The sequence below is a fragment of the Macaca fascicularis genome, chromosome 1 (assembly GCF_037993035.2).
Source record: "Macaca fascicularis isolate 582-1 chromosome 1, T2T-MFA8v1.1".
In the NCBI taxonomy this organism is placed as follows: Eukaryota; Metazoa; Chordata; class Mammalia; order Primates; family Cercopithecidae; genus Macaca; species Macaca fascicularis.
In genome coordinates this window covers 41,383,261-41,400,806 of record NC_088375.1, presented here as the reverse complement: position 1 = coordinate 41,400,806, position 17,546 = coordinate 41,383,261, and the positions used below count along the sequence as shown (strand labels likewise).

At 38.7% G+C, this 17,546-nt stretch overlaps 1 protein-coding gene across 3 annotated transcripts in view; it reads right to left on the bottom strand.

Annotated features, from left to right (window-relative positions):
* Positions 1–17,546, bottom strand: part of RGL1 (ral guanine nucleotide dissociation stimulator like 1) — a 290,242-nt gene that overhangs the window by 72,479 nt on the left and 200,217 nt on the right. For all 3 annotated transcript variants that reach the window (XM_005540214.5, XM_005540216.5, XM_005540217.5), the window contains one exon: positions 8,473–8,681. In XM_005540214.5, coding sequence (XP_005540271.1) covers positions 8,473–8,681 — 209 coding nt within the window. The remainder of the gene's footprint in view (positions 1–8,472; positions 8,682–17,546) is intronic.

Genomic DNA, 17,546 nt, shown 5'->3' with positions numbered 1-17,546 from the left:
TGTAGTCCCAGCTACTCGGGAGGCTGAGGCCGGAGAATGGCGTGAACCCGGGAGGCGGAGCTTGCAGTGAGCTGAGATCCGGCCACTGCACTCCAGCCTGGGCTACAGAGCGAGACTCCGTCTCAAAAAAAAAAAAAAAAAAAAAAAAAAAAAAAAAAAAAAAAGATTTCCTGAAAGCATCCTGGAGCCACCAACCACTAAATCTCAACTGTTCCATGCATGGGTGGGTTGCGGGGAGGCACAAAAGACTTAATGAGTGACTGTCTCTGCTAGTTTCCATTTGGCCCTGTAGGAGGTTACTAAAATTAATGAAAAGAAAGGTATGGAATTATTTTGAAACATTTCCTATATAAGTGATAGAAGTTAAACATTAATAACTAACTCAGAATAAAAAGTTTAAAAAAAATCAAATTATGAGTTTCATAGTAACAAGATTTAATGTAAGTGTTCATGCTATAAGAGACCAGCACCTAGAAGTGACCTATGGTCCCAGTGTCACCTCTAGATGCTGGTGACCCTAGAGGCGACACTGGGACCATAAGTCACATGAAAATGCTCAGAGACCCTTTGTGTGGGTTCAGTTTCCAGTATGTTTCCCAGTGCTCTCTCTGCTGACAACTTTCTTTCCTTGGACCTGGAAGAGGAGAGGAAAGATATTAGAAACCTTGCCTCTTACTGAAAGAAAAGGAAGTACAGGAACATGAGCACTGCATGCCAGCATGAATCTAGGAATATTTGGCAAGTGCCTAGTGTAATTCCAGCACTAAATAAAAAATTCAATTATTTTAAGTGAAGTTTAACAAAAAGTAAATTGGAACATATTGTACGCATCTCAAAAACACCAGCTTCTCATGCTACGAAAGCATTTGAGAACTGAATGGATTTGTATAATGGGCTTTTTATAGAAGGCTTACAACTACCAGCTCCCGGGGGGAAAATGTTTTCATTAAAAATGCATATTCAGCCTCATGGCCTTGACGGTGATGACACGAGTCTATAGACTTACTTGTCTCTCCCACTAAACATGGGCAAAGACTGGGCAATGTTCACTGCTGGACCTTTCAAAGCACCTGCTTGGAACAGGCATGAATAATGATAACCATTATTTATTTGTTAGACAAATAGTTCCCAAGCACCTACTGCAGGCACCATTTTGAGGGCAGAGCAATGAATAAGACTACCATGGTCTCTGAGTAGGACAGACAGTCAAGAAATAAGCAAGATAAATAAGATAATTTCCAAGAATAATAAATGCCATGAATACAGAAAACAAGGTAATAGTAATCTCTTAAGCACTTAATATTTTTCAGCCACTATACTAAGAATTTTACCTACATTATCATCTTTTAACTTTATAATAACTCTATAAATTAGGTGCTATTTTTGTTATTTTATAGATGAGAAAAACTGAAGCTAGTAAGATAAATCAACTGCCCAATACCACAGAGCAAGTAAGGAGTGCAAAACTGGAATAAAATTCAAATTTCTGACTCCTAAGCCTATGTTCTTCACCATTATACTATATGCCTTAAACCTGAATCTCATGGCTAAAAAAAAAAAAGACAGGAAAAATTGCTTTTCCCATAATGTATCCTAAAATTCTGAAAAGAAAAAGTCTGTTTGACATCTATGACAAAATCTTTGGAAATAAATGAAATTTTTCAAGCTTTATATCTGATCAACTCCTCTCTACACTGTGGAAGAACTGGTTGCACTAACAAAGGCAGCTCCGTTCTGCTGGTTATTGGTATGTCATGTTTTACATATGAAAATGTTACTCCAGGTGACATAAAGAATGGATTTAAGGTTTCTATTCCCACGGTGGTACTATACTTAATTCACCCATGCCTCTCTCATTTGCTATCCCTGACCCTTCAGGAAAAGCTGATCGAGGTCAGGGATTTGGCCAGAGCCCATTCAGTACACAGAAACATTCCAAACACAGACACAGCAATGACCTTTATGGCCCATGATCTAAGTGATCACCTAAGATCCTGGCCAACATTCAGTTTTATTTGGGTACAGCCCTCCAAAATATCCTCTATAACTCTGCGTTATAGAACCTTTTATCTCCCAGTGGTCTATCAATTTTAATTATATAAATGTATTTGCACACTGATTTGTTTAATGTTATTCTTTCCCACTAGACATTCAGCATGAAGAAGGCAGGTTTGTCCGCCATTATACACACAGCACCTTGTACAGTACGTAGTACACATTAAAGAGCCGACAAATATTGCTTGAGTAGACAAATGAAAAACAGCACTGATGCTCAAGTGAACTGCTCACAATTGTGTGAAGGGAGGAGCCCTTGGGAAATACAGTTTCCAGGGAAAATCACTTGAGGTAGTAGTGAAAAGGATGGCTAAGAAGGATTCCCAAAAAAGGCTTCCTTTAAAGGTGATATTAACAAATCAAGGAAGGTGATATTGTACACTTGGAAAGAACTTTCAAGTCAGAAAGGGGTAGATTTTAATTCTAGCTCTGCTACTTACTGATTGAATGTTTCTGAGCCACAATTTTCTAATCTGTAAACACAGGGGTAAAAATAAGTGAACTAAATGAGATAAAGCCTGTGAAAACACATGGCAAGCAAACATGGGAAGAAGAAATAAGTTCAAAGACCTACTGAATTATTCTCTTCTTTGCAACATAAGCAAGCAAATTTAAGTCAGCTAATCTTAAAGCATAGTGTTTACAAATGACTCCAACCTTTAAAAACCCCGAATGTCCTCCACTGGGAGAATTCATTTGAAATTAAGGGAGTAATTCAGACTATCACTCAGTGCTTTCCACAGTGTGACCCGAGTGCCATCAGCTTGGCAAAGGTTTCTGGAGACCTAGTTAACCCCTACTCTGGTTCTTGTTGGCATTCTGCTTACTTCTTTTTTTTTTCTTTTAGACAGGGTCTCGCTTTGTTACCCAGGCTGGAGTGCAGTGGCACAATCTCAGCTCACTGCAACCTCCGCCTCCCAGGCTCAAGTTATCCTCCCGCCTCAGCCTCCCTAGGGCTACAGGCATGCACCACCATGCCCAGCTAACTTTCATATTTTTAGTAGAGACGGGGTTTCGCCTTGTTGGCCAGGATGGTCTCGAACTCCTGGCATCAAGTGAACTGCCCGCCTCAGCCTCCCAAAGTGTTGGGATTACAGGCGTGAGCCACTGCACTCAGCACGTTCTGCTTAATTCTGGTAACAGAGTACATATCACAGAAAGAGAGAATGTTCAAGAAATGGCCCAAAAGGGAGTTATTGTGACAGCATCTGAAGAAAACTCTAGATATTTGTGCAAACATTTCATGGTTCTCACTGAAGGTCACTAGCTAAAGTAGGTTTCTACCTACATTTGAGGTTGGGCATATTCAGTAGTATCTAACACCCTTATGTTTAAATGGTATGGTGGAGAGAACAGATGATTTTTTTTTTTCCTCAGACCAAGTCCTACTGCGTTGCCCAGGCTGGTGCAATTTCAGCTCACTGCAACTTCCGCCTCCCAGGTTCAAGCGATTCTCCTGCCTCAGCCTCCCGAGTGGATAGGACTACAGATGACTGCCACCATACCAGCTAATTTTTATATTTTTAGTAGAGATGGGGTTTCACCATGTTGGCCAGGCTGGTCTCGAACCCCTGACCTCAGGCAATACACCTGCCTTGACCTCCCAAAGTGCTGGGATTACAGATGTGAGCCACCACGCCCGGCCAGATTTTTAACTGAGTGAGTGTATGTTTGAAGTTAGATAAAAGAAAATCTCAAAGCCCCCACACAAACTGCTGGCCCACAATTCAACAACTTCTTCTTGGGTTAAAAGTAGGCCAATGTGGTCTACAGTGAACTCCGAGCCATGTTGAGAAGCACAGGAAACAGTGGTCCTTGGGAAATGGTCACCCCAAGTAAGGGGTAAAGCAAACACATGGAATTAGCTATACGTGAACTCAAACCACTGTCTATTGGCCAATCACAAAAGGCTCATATTATAGTAGAATAAAAAACTGTCAAAAGATAAAAAAGAAATCCCAGAAAGCGAACAGTTCCATATGAGAAAAGCCACATTATTAGAAGTCTTACGGGAAATCAAAGCTTGACATCAAATAAGCTTCTCTGGTGGGAAATAAATACTGCAGTATCTGTCTTCAATCCATTCTCAACTGATTATTGTATGATTAGCACATGCTGTAATAGCTTCTCAGTGTTAATTTCACAACAGATAAGCAAACTACTATTAAAAAAACAAAAGAAATTATTTTTAAAATTATGTCAGAGACCCATAAACAAGTCTACCACAATCTACTGACAAAATAATATTTCAAATGCTCATCTTCAGAATAGGCAAGTTTATACAACGTAATTGCTTCCTCTTAATCATAGACATTAAAAGTCTCAACAACCAATTTAAGAACCCACTGTTTCACAGAACGCGCATTTTGGTTAAATTTAATTAAGACTGAAGCCTGGTCCAAGATCTAAGTGTGAGTAGGAAATGAAGCAAGGAAGAAATTCATGTTGAGGTTTGTACTAATTTGAACAAATCCAAATTTCTGCAGAATAATCTAAATAAATGAGATTTATTTATCTGAACTTCTATATCCTGTTTCATCTGCAGAACATGTTAGAACTTCATCTAATACCATCTCAAGCAGTTATCTACTTGTTTCAGAAATGCAAACCTTAATATTTTATCTTGTGCAGCAAAATATTAAGTACTGAGGGGTGGATCCAGGTCTTATGGATATGTAATTTGAAGCCATATGTAATCTGAGGGATCCTCTCAAAGAAAAATAATACAAAATCATGAATATAAAATTATGCAGAGGGCACTCCAAGTGAGTGCCCCTTGAGGTTAAGTACCAGTGGCTTCATAGTAAATCCACCACTAAACTATCTCAAGGCATGAACCAAGTCTCATATTTCTGAATTCCATCCGCATGGTGTCTTGCAGAAGCTGGGTATTGTGTAGGCATTGAGTACTTGTCAATTCCATTCATTTCAGAAGCAAGCAAAGGATCTGTTTATGAGATTAAATTCAAGGTCAAGCCTTGGCCCATCCAAATGGTACAAAATAAATCCTAACTCTCCATTCAGTTATACCTTACATGACAGCTTGAATTAAATGCAGTTTGATTCATGTTCAATGTTAGTCAGTCATCCAGTTAGTGTTTTAAAAAGCAAAAATATCTATCCTCTATAATAGAACAAAGAAAAGATTTTAAAAATATCAAAAGCTGGATGTACATGAGTCATAGACTAAACACTCCAGTTCCTGTGTGTATATGTCCTCTATTTAGGATGAACAGCTGGAATTTACGTGCACTCCTTTATTGACTGTGGACATCTGTGGCCTATTATCAATAGTCACCCCATAAATAGAAGAGGTTACCAATTCCAAAGTAAACTTGTAGGAGTTTTTTAATGTTTTGAACAGTCTATTCATACTGCCTGCCAACAGCATACTGCATTTTTTTTATAAACATGAAATACCAAAAAGATAAAATTCATACAATTTTTCAATTTCTATGTACAGGTATGATTTACTACATAAGCAAACAAACTATAAAAGAAATACCTCACCAATCCAAGTTTATATTCCAGGCTTATTTTGTCAAGCACTGCTATGCAAAAAACTACAGAACTTCCTATCTGTGCTGCAGCTCAAAGTATCATAACCAGATCAATGTATGACAAAGAACAGACATTTTGTGAGTGTTCTTGAAGATTGACATATTAATAACCATTGATCCAAATAATCTTACTCTATACGCATCTATGAGAAAACTACGTTGAGGGAAAACCTACTATTGTCAATAACCTTACTTATACTGGAATATAACTTTATTATTAAAGGTATTTCTTTAGACTAATAGATATGACTACACAAAAATGTTAATGTCTTTATTAAAAATTTTAATAAATAACTTTTAAAACAAATGAAAAAATTAGGAAAAATATTTCTAACATATGATAAGCAACAAACTAATTTCCTTAATATGCAGAGTTATAATTAGATGATCAATAATTAGATGAAGAGTCCAAAAGAAAAACAGGCAAAAGGATATGAAAAGACAGAGTTCAGAGAAAATACAAACAGCCAATAAGAATTTTAAAAGACACTAAGCCTCACTCATAAATGTAAGAAGTATAAATTCAAAAACAACCACTGTCATTTGTCCGTGGTCAGGTCATGGTAAAGATAGTTTCAAAGGTACAGAGAAAATATCCACAGTTGGCAAGTGTGTGGGGAAAATGAGGAAATAGGTACTCCCGTTTTCTGTGGACAGGAATGTCATTGGTGCAATCTGGCAGTTATCTTTCAAATCTTTAAATGCTGATATATTTTGACCCATTAGTGACTCTTCTATGAAATTATCCTGTAGAATTCTCAAGCAACTATTCAGAAGATATGTATTCAAAAACGCTCCTTGCAGTACTGTTTACAAAGTTTAAAAAACAAATTTGCCGGGTGCGGTGGCTCACGCGTCTAATCCCAGCACCTTGGGAGGCTGAGGCAGGCAGATCACAAGGTCAAGAGATCAAGATCATCCTGGTCAACATGGTAAAGCCTCATCTCTACTGAAAATACAAAAATTAGCTGGGCGTGGTGGCACATGCCTGTAATCCCAGCTACTTGGGAGACTGAGGCAGGAGAATCGCTTGAACCCGAGAGGCGGAGGTTGCAGTGAGCCGACATCATGCCACTGCACTCCAGCCTGGAGACAGAGCAAGACTCCGTTTCAAAAAAAAAAATTAAAAACTGGAGAGAACTTAAATGTCTATCCACATAATAACCCATTCAATAAATATTATAAAGCTATTGAAAAGATTTTGATAGATTCATCTATAGGTGCTGATTTTGAAATAAGAATTACATTTTTTGAGCTTTCAATATGCCAGCCACTGTTCTAAGCCTTTTATGTACACTAATTCACTTAATGAGTAAAAAATCTCCAAGATACACAGATAAGTAAAAATCGAAAATTGGCCAGGCACGGTGGCATGTATCTGTCACCCTAGCAACTCAGGAGGCTGAGGCTGACCTCTTGAGCCCCAGAGTTGGAGGATGCAGTGAGCTATGATTATGCCACTGCACTCCAGCATGGACAACAGAACAAGACCTTGTTTGTAAAAATAGAAAAGAAATTAATTTTAAAAAATGAAAATTGCAGAACAGACTGTGTACTGTGATTCTATCTGTATCACAGATAAGTATATTATGTCATATGATAAATATATAAACATATCATATATATGACATACAGTACATAAATGCGGGTATATATACATACATACTTCCTATACACCCAAAAGTGTGGGAAAAATACAAAAGGAATGGTTTACAGTGATTTCCTGGGAGGAATGGGATTGGAGCTTGAGGAAAAAAATCTTTTACTTTTAATTTTTACAATTATCTGGACCTATATGGTCCAGATGGAACTTTTCACCATATACATGGATTACCTCTATTTTTAAAATGTTAATATGTGTTACTTGCCTAGTAGATGGTCTATTTAATTTTCTTCTTACTACTAATATTTTTAAATCTAATAAATATTATTTGGGGAAAAGGTAGCAATATGAATAAACTTTTAATATTTTGCATACTCTTCCACAGTGTAAGAACTTTTAGCATGAGTACAAATTACTTTCAAAACAAAAAAATTTTGTTAACAAACATCAATACTCAACAAGCCCAACGAAAAGCCGTATCTCATTTCCTTCCTTATGCAGGAAACCTCAGAATATAAGGATTTAGATGAGGATTCTCCTGATTCTAAAACAATTGTTTGGCTGACAGTTTTCTTCCTCCCACTATCAAGTTGATTTAATGATATTTTCTGAAAGACCAAGTTTAATTCTAAATAAAACAGAAATAATGAGGAAAATCTAAAGATTAACAGTGTGTAAATTTCAATGTATACTGCTCTGCTACATGTAATATGTAGCTTAACAATACGGATCAAGGATGATATTTATGTGCATATCCGTAAAACAGCCAATACATGCTGACTGTTGATAGTTATCACCAGCATCGCATCATCATCGCCACCGTTCCTAAGCTGCTTCCTGTGGGTCTAAGAATGCGCTCCTCACTGCACACATATTAGCACATTTCATCCCCACAACATCCCAGCAAAATTCTTGGTCAACTGATTATTTACTGAATAATATAAAATTATAAAAATATGGAGAAATTTAGGGTGGCAAATAGTGAATGAAATCCATAAAGTAACTGAATCTAGATTTACAGTATTTACTCTCAACTCTTTCATAAATCTTTTAGGAGACATTTTTCCCCAGCAACAGACCAAAAGTGGCTCCTGAATGATCTTCTTGCCATTTGTGCCAAAGGTCATCCCTTCCCGTTAATCTTTCCTCACATATCTCTCTCTGCATACCAAGTGCAGGTGATTCAGAACCTCGTGCTCCACTCCATAAACAGTCTACATTTCTTTCACCTCACAAGCTCCTTTACATTCTTACCTGTCCAGCAGCAGTTCCAGCACTTCTTTAGTGGAGGCAAAGCCTCTGTACGTTGACAGAAAGATGCTGATATAGGTAAAGTCATTGTCCCCAAAAGCTGTCAGCAGGTTCTCCACAAGCTTCTCCAAGGTGCCAGCTTTTATGGTCCTGATCTTACAGGTCTCATATTGACTGACTGTGTGTCCTGGAGGCAGCTGGTCCCCTTCAACCTGTAAAATAAATTAACAATTACCATAAGGAGGAATGACTCCCTAAAGTAAAATTGGAAGCATTGAAATAGTTGAAGGCCATAGCCGTTTCTCCTTATTCTTATGTATTTATCCCCTATTCTTATGTATTTATCCCCTTTGTTACCCAGGCTGGAGAGCAGTGGTGTGATCACAGCTGACTGCAGCTTGGAGCTCCTGGGCTCAAGTGATCCTCCTGTCTCAGCCTCCCAAGTAGCTGGGACTACAGCTCAGGCAACCACGCTCTGCTAATTTTCGTACTTTTGTTTTTGGTAAAGATGGGGGTCTCACTATGTTATCCAGACCGGTCTCAAACTCCTGGGTTCAAGCAACCCTCTCATGTTGGCCTCCCAAAATGCTGGGATTATAGGTGTGAGCCACTGCATGCAGCCTACCCTCACTCTTACTTAATTTCTCTACACGTCACGTAAGGCAATGCTCTCTCCTGTGAGTTTAGTGTGGTAGGGTGGCGGTGGTGGAGGCACGTGTGTTTCCTTCCTTTCTAGAAGTAGAAGTATTACTTCATAATGGTTACATTTGCTTCTACTTACTCCCCTATCAATAACTAGTTTGCTGGCATAATTTTACCAAGGACATTTTTAATGATCCCAGGATTAGGTTTAGCAAGCATTCCCTTTGTTTTGTTCCATGGAAAGTTTTCTAACTCGTTCTTTTTTTTTTGAGACTCTTGCTCTGTCGCCCAGACTGGAGTGCAAAGGCATGATCTCGGCTCACTGCAAACTCCGCCTCCTGTGGTCAAACAATTCTCCTGCATCAGCCTTCCGAGTAGCTGGGATTACAGGCACCTGCCACCATGCCTGACTAATTTTTGCATTTTTTGTAAGGACAGGTTTTCACCATGTTGGCCAGGCTGGTTTCAAACTCCTAACCTCAGGTGATCCACCCACCTCAGCCTCCAAAAGTGTTAGGATTAGAGGCATGAGCCACTGCGCCTGGCCAAACTCATTCTTTTTTGTTGTTGTTGTTGTTGCTGGGTTTTTTATTCCTTTTATTATTATTATTATTATACTTTAACTTCTGTGATACATATGCAGGTCTGTTACATAGGTATACACGTGCCATGGTGGTTTGTTGCACCCATCTACCCGTCATCTACATTAGGTATTTCTTCTAATGCTATTCCTGCCCTAGTCTTTCACCCCTGCTGACAGGCCCCGATATGTGATGTTCCCCTCCCTGTGTCCGTGTGTCCTCATTGTTCAACTCCCACTTATGAGTGAGAACATGCAGTGCTTGGTTTTCTGTTCTTGTGTTAGTTTGCTGAGAATGATGGTTTCCAGCTTCATCCATGTCCCTGCAAAGGACATGAACTCATCCTTTTTTATGGTTGCATAGTATTCCATGGTATATATGTGCCTCATTTTCTTTATCCAGTCTATCACTGATGGATATTTGGGTTGGTTCCAAGTCTTTGCTATTGTGAACAGTGCCACAGTAAACATATACGTGCATGTGCCTTTATAGTAGAATGATTTATAATCCTTTGGGTATATACCCAGTAATGGGATTGCTGGAACAAATGGTATTTCTGGTTCTAGACCCTTGAGGAATCGCCACACTGTCTTCCACAATGGTTGAACTATGAGTGAAAAGGCAACCTACAGAATGGGAAAAAATTTTTGCAAACTCATTCCTAAAGACATCTCCTATGGTAGGGTGCTGGAGCCGACTCATACTGGTTTTGGAGAACGGATTGTTAAATTTTAAGAATTTGTGTGAGCCAGCTGACATCATGTTGATAGCTTGAAAAACTGGTCATGGTTGGAGTATATTCTCCGTGGAAATCTATGGAGATGGAACCATGATCTGACTTTCTTCAGTCCACAGAGGGCAATGTGCATTTTGATTCAATATCATCAGCAATCAACAGAGCTGACTGAGAAAATGGTTGTACCAAGCAGCACTGGGTTAAGCTCTGGGGAGTGATGAAAAGGGTGGGTGGGTGTATGACCCTGCCTTTTGGAAACTTGCAAAGTCTAAAAGAAGACATTTACTCATGAGAAGCAGCTAGCACATGAAAATGAAACTGTAAATGAATATTGGTAGATATAATTGTACCTTGGTAGATATAAACCATAATACATAAAAATTCATTGGTAATAAAATCTTTACAGCTTCAATTTTTAGTATGAGGGAAGAGAATTAAAATGAAGAAAAATATTGGTGTGCCTTACATTCTGCAGTAAATCTGTGCCTAACAAATTATACAGAGATGCAATTTTGAAAGTTTAACTCATCCTTCATAGGCACTAAGGAGACTGCTCTACAGAGAGGAGGTCTATTTCTACAGCAAGAATAATCCTAAGTGATGCAAACAATCGCCAGGCGGTTTATCTGAATCGTAAGTTGGATTGTTTTATATCAGATTTCCTAAATTGAAATAATCACGTGAAAATTAAAGAAGAGACGCAAATAAGAGAGAAGTGGATCACTAATGATGATATTGTGCTTACTAAGTAGAATGTTTGCTTTTCCTTCAACTGGCCTGTCAGAAATCAAACTACTGGAAGGAAACTAACAGATGGGATTGCTTTCAGAAAGACTGGAGTGGTGGCAACTGCTTTCAGAAGGGGGTTAGAATAGCTTAATGTCATCATGTCAAACTGCTAACAGGAATTAAAATTAAGACTCCAGCTTATGTGGTAGATGGCTTTATCTCTTTACTTAATTTTTTAAAGTTTTCTAGGGAGAGGGATCTGGTTCAGGCAAAATATCAAACGTTTCTTTAGGCCTCTTAAGACAGTTGACTCAGATCAGGGTCTAATAGCTGTTCTTTATCACTCTATATGTAGTTTTAGAATAAACCTTGTAGTACCCCTCTGTTCCCCAGAAACTCCAATTAACTTTATCAGAAACAATAAGTGAAAAAGGTATATGGTTTAGAATTCTGTATGTTATTAATTATTTGGTTCACTGTTGCTTTAAGTGTGTGCTGTAAAACACTAGTTCCAAAAAAAAAGTCCTGTGGTCAAGTTTGGGAACTATAGAGTTCAAGAAAGTCAATGACATCTTTTTACTGCAGAATTTCTCATGCACTTTAATATGCCAACATGTGTTAGTCAACTCCAAGAGAGGGATATGGTATATGGCATTTCCAAATGGATTTCTCTTTAGTCTCGCAGCATCTTGCAGAACTTCAGAATGCACATACTTTGAAAAATTTTGGCTTATTAAATTACTGTAATGCATTTAAAACTTAAATCATATTTACCACTTTTCATTTTAAAAAAGAAAAATCAAAACGTTATAAAATGTAATGTTAATTTTTATTTTCAAATGTGTATTCCTTTGATCTCTTTATTAATACAAAAATGTAAGGATGTTTTTGCGTTTTGTACTTTGTCACTTCAAAAGACCTGGCCAAAATAATTGTCAGCCTGCATGACATTCAAAAGTAGAAGTTAGAAAATATACTTCAGGATGGAAGCGGTGGCTCACGCCTGTAATCCCAGCACTTTGGGAGGCCAAGGTGGGTGGATTACCTGAGGTCAGGAGTTCGAGACCAGCCTGGCCAACATGCTGAAACCCCATCTCTACTAAAAATACAAAATTAGTCAGGTGTAATGGTACGTGCCTGCAGTCCCAGATACTCAGGAAGCTGAGGCAGGAGAATCACTTGAACCTGGGAGGCCGAGGTTGCAGTGGGCTGGAGATTATGCTACTGCACTCCAGCCTGGGCAACAGAGCAAGACTCCATCTCAAAAGCAAACAAACAAAAAAACCCATGAAAATATACTTCAATGTCAAATATTAACCACAAAAGGAATGGCTTCTCAGTAGTTAGGGATAGTCAAATTCTGATTTAAATCAAGCTTCCTCGCCTTGTGATAATATCAGTGTTCCCTTAACAAACGATGTTGAAATTTGACGATTCTTATTTTATTTACAATGGAAACTCTAATACTAAATCTTTCTTACCAAAAGTGATGATTATTTAAAAGAACTATTTTTCACTGAGTATTGATGTGTCCCAAAATTCAAACACAGAGAAAAATGCTTGTCAAAGGATCTGATGAAGTGGGTCCCATTTCCTGCCAGAAAGCAGAGATTTGGCAGAAAGCCAGGGTTCTCCCTTGGAAATGGAATTATGTTTCTCATTAACCCAGCCTCTTCCTTTCAGTGCTTTTTTACTCAGAAAAAAATTTCAATATGCATACGTGATTCCCGTAAGTACCTTTAACAGTATTTGTTCCTCAGTGTTTGCATCTGTGCATTAGGAAGAACCACATGTGACCTAACAGAAGACTAATAAAATATTTTGAAATTTTATATTTAAAAATAATTTTCAAAGTGAACATCAAAGACAATATCATAAAATAAGTGTAGAATTGCTCTTGTGCCTACAATCATTCTCACAAAAAATAACAATGCATGTTATCAGAGAATTGGCTTAATGTCATTTTCTGTAGACCGGCTAAATATCCTAATATCTGCTTATTATGGCAGGGGAAAGATCTGATGACTTCTAATTTGCCAACATTCAAATAGAGTACATTTTTTATGAAACAAAAACTTAATCTGCTTACCACTGAAATTATTTTGAAAAGAAATTGTACAGAGGGGAAACACAAAAAAATACTCTGCCATATGGCCCGAGGAGAGAAGCTAGAATGTTAAAAGTTTCATTTTTGCAGGAAAAGATTCAATAGGTCTCTAAGTGTTTTAAGAGACTTTAGGACCTGTTTTTGCTTATATTATCTTAGTAACTTTGAATTAAAGTTTAAGACGAAAGGGGTGGAACCCTTGTCAGACAAGCGCTTAATAACCCAGACTTAGAAAGCAAGACACGGAGGCCTGAGCCTGCCCTGTGGGTTAGCACGCTAACAGGAAACAGTTCAGTCTGGATTTAATCATAGACCGTCGCTTTACTGACAAGATCATGGTACTGAGACCACAAAAATGTTTCATGTTGTTTTTTTGGTTGATCTTTGTGCCTTTAGAATCCAGCTTTTTCTAAGAGAACATGTCTGAGTCCTATGGGGTAAATATCTAAAATTGTGCCCAAGTGTCCTACCAGGTAATTTCCATAATTATCGATTTTGGCATGAGACAGAAAGGAAAAAGGGCGTGTGAGAGATGAAAGATGCCATATTTCAATTCCGTTTCCAGTCATGGAGAAATAAACTCTTTCACCTTTTAAAACATAAACTGTTAACCAGTTGGGTGTTTCTAATTTGAAAAAAAAAAAAAAAAATCCCTTCAATCAAAATAGTACTTCAGTCATCTGATAGTTTAACAGGGAACGTGTTAAGTAAACAACCTCATTAGAATGGAGACAGTATGGAGTCCTCCACACCATGATCACTCTTCAGTGGATCAGTTCTCAGGCATCCTGGCCTGAGCAGCAAAGTAAATAGTGAGTACTATTCTAGCTGTTAACTCCCTCCAAAAATCTAAAACCCATACCCAATCCCTACATTCATCCCCAAACACCAAAAGTAAGTTTTATACTTCCTTTTCAAATGCCCGACAACCACTCTCCAGCAACAACAAACCACCACAATACAGGCTGAGGATCTTTTATCTCAGATTCTTGGGACTGAAAGTGGTTTGGATTTCAGATTTTTTCAAATTTTGAAATATTCCCATTATACTTACCATTCAAGCATCCCCATTCTGAAAATCCAAAATGCAAAACACTGCAATGAGCATGGATGTTGGAGTACTTTGAATGTAGGTTTTAAGATTAAGGATACTCAACCTGTACAGGAAAATCCACAAGCTGACTCACAAACAATCTCTGCTCATCTCTCCAAATTACTCAAATGCATATATTTCTTCACCATGCATCATTCTCTCAGCAGAAATCATGTTTGTAATGACATGCAGCAGAACACGACAAGGCCAATACACCTGAGTACTACAGTGACTATTTACACACAGGACACTCAGAGATGTTAAGGTAAAGTCTAGAAAATACTTTAGGGCCCATGATGTCAAGCTCAACACAAGCTTCTGCTTTGCGTGAACTTTTATTAGGTTGGTACACCAGTGATTATGGTTTTTGCCATTAAAAGTAGTGGCAAACTTAATAAAACTTAAACCAAAACTTGTCACAATCACCTTTGTGCTAACCTAATAATTTGCATGTGAACTCACTTTTTTGCTAGGTTAGGGTTGACAGATAAATTACAGGATGCCCAGTGAAATTTTAATTTCAGAGAAATAATGAATAATTACATACTATGTAGTATAAGTATGTCCCATTCCATGTTTGGGATCTATGCATACTAAAGAAACTATTTGTTACTTATCTGAATTTGAAATGTAATTGTGTATCCTGTATTTTTATGCTACTAGCACATACACAGTGGCTGTCTTTTCCATTTATTCGTCTACATATTCAGGCACTCGTTAACTAAACAGTATTATGTGCCAGGCACTGTGCAAGGTACTAGACATATAAAGGTAAATAGCATGCGGTTCTGGCAACCAAGTTACTCAGTCTGGTGAAGGAAACAGACACAAAGAAACCACTACAATAAAATGTGAGTAAAATGATGGAGAGAGAGGCAAGACATGGAGGAAGCACCAAGAGGAGCCCAGTGTAAAGGAGGTATCAGAAAAGGCTTACTAAGTAGGTTCTGCCTATACCGGGTTGTTTTGTTTTGTTTGTTTGAGATGCAGTCCAGCTCTATTGCCCAGGCCGCAGTACAGTGGTGCAATCAGGGTTCAATGCAGCCTCAACCTCCCAGGCTCAAGCAGTCCTCCCACCTCAGCCTCCCAAGTAGCTGGGACTACAGGTACGCACCACTCCAGCTAATTTTTTTTTTTTTTTTGTAGAGACAAGGTCTCACTATGTTGCCCAAGCTGGTCTTAAAACTCCTGGACTCAAGCGATTCTCCTGTCTTGGCCTCTCAAAGTGCTAGCATTATAGGCCTGAGCCACCATACTTGGCCTGCACTAGGTTTCACATAATGAATAAGAGTTAACTATTTTGGGGAGGGCACAGTAGGCAGAGAAACAAGCATTAACAAAGTCATGAAAATGATATCCCAAAGTATGGAATTTTGACATGCTGAGGACTTTGAACTAAAGGAATTGGAAGCCCTCAGAAGCAGCCTCAGAAGCAAATTCTCTCTCTGACCTTTTCCTGCCCTGCTGTCTCCTGCACTTCTTTCTCCCTGAAGTGAATCATAGAAACCAGGATTCCTCCTTCCCCAAGGTGAGTCATAGAAACTAGAACCCCCTCTAACCCTAAAGCAAGGCTTAAAGCCTGGAAATAGTGCTCTAACCTCCCTTACCTTTTTGTTTAGAAGCTGGCCATAAATTCTCTGACCTACCTTGTCTGGTAGATTGTAAGACCCCTGTTCCAGAGGGGTCTTGGCCCACACCCAGGGGGAAAGAATGCTACACAGAGCGGCCAGGAAGAATCTGAAAAGACAGGCCTTGCTGGGTTCCCCCTTAGTCTACTACCATTAGATCATACTCTTTTCATCCAATCACATTTCCACATGGCTGTCCATTCTTCATTGACTCTTAAGCATAAAAATGGAAAGTTTCCCCTGGGTCTTTGGGCCATTATTTCTGAAGGCTCCCATGTCACATAAAACTTTGATTAAACAAATCTGTTATGCTTTTCTCTTGTTAACCTGTCTTTCGTTATAAGAGTTACCGATGACCCTTATGACGGGTGAGGAAAGGCATACCTTTCCACCACTACAGGGGGAAAATGTGTGGTTGTATAAGCAATATGACAGAGGAAAGGAATGCTTTGGCTGGAGAGCAGCAGGAGACTACCTGATTATGGAGGACTTTGGTTGCATGCTAAGGAGCTGAGACTCCATGTCCTGTTGAAATGGGAGACCAATGATGAGGTTTTAAGCAGGGTCAAGGAAATCAATGTGGAGGATAGACTTGATGAGGACAGTTTTAAAGTTGGAAAAACCAGTACAAAAGTTGTGGATACTCCAGATAAGCAACTGCAAGGGCTTTAACTAGTACAATGATAATAGGAATGGAGAAGGTAGCAGATGGGAGGGACACATTTACCCTCCCATCAAATAATCAAAAAGAAGATCATCAAGACTTCTGATCAATTGGATGTAGAGGATAAAATGAAAGAAAATAAAGAATCTGGAAACTTCACCTGATTTCTAGTGTGGATGGCCGGAAAGATAATGGTGCCACCTACATGAAAGAAAATTGAGGGAAGGAAGTCAGATTTTGGTGGGGTAGGTACTGAATTCCATTTTGGAATGTAGAACTTGAGGTACTCTGGGGAACATGCCAATGTTAAGTCCAATAGGCAGTTAGAATCTGAAAGTTGGGAGAAGGGTCTAAGATGGAAATATGCAGAAATTACATCAATTAAAATAGGAAGAGTAGTAGGCTAAGGATGGTATCTGGATGAACACCAAAATTAAGAGGGTTTCAAGAGTAAAGATGGGCAGCACTAGAAGAGGCACTTGCACATGCAGCAAATTCATACGTTGTCTGATCTATGATGGCATTTCTGGGCAGAGAAACCAGAAGTAATCTTCACCATCAGATTCACATATATGCTGACATATGTACCTTCCCTCTAATTATGCAAACATATCAAGGCCCAGCCAGCGGTATGCTGGAGCCAGCTTGAATCCCTTGCATGAGCCAAATGTGCACACTCCTCACCTCCGTGTTCAATGGCATTACATTGGTAGTGTGAGTTCAGCCGTGGTGACACTATTTATGCCATGAAAATTAGCAATGCTACAAATAAGGGCTTTTATTTTAGAGGGCCAGTTTATTAGCATACCCCTACCCAGAAGTCCCCCTCAGATTGTGTCAATGTCAAGAGACACCTTCGCACTGGCTGAAACATTTTCTTTCTGTGTACGTTCCAGT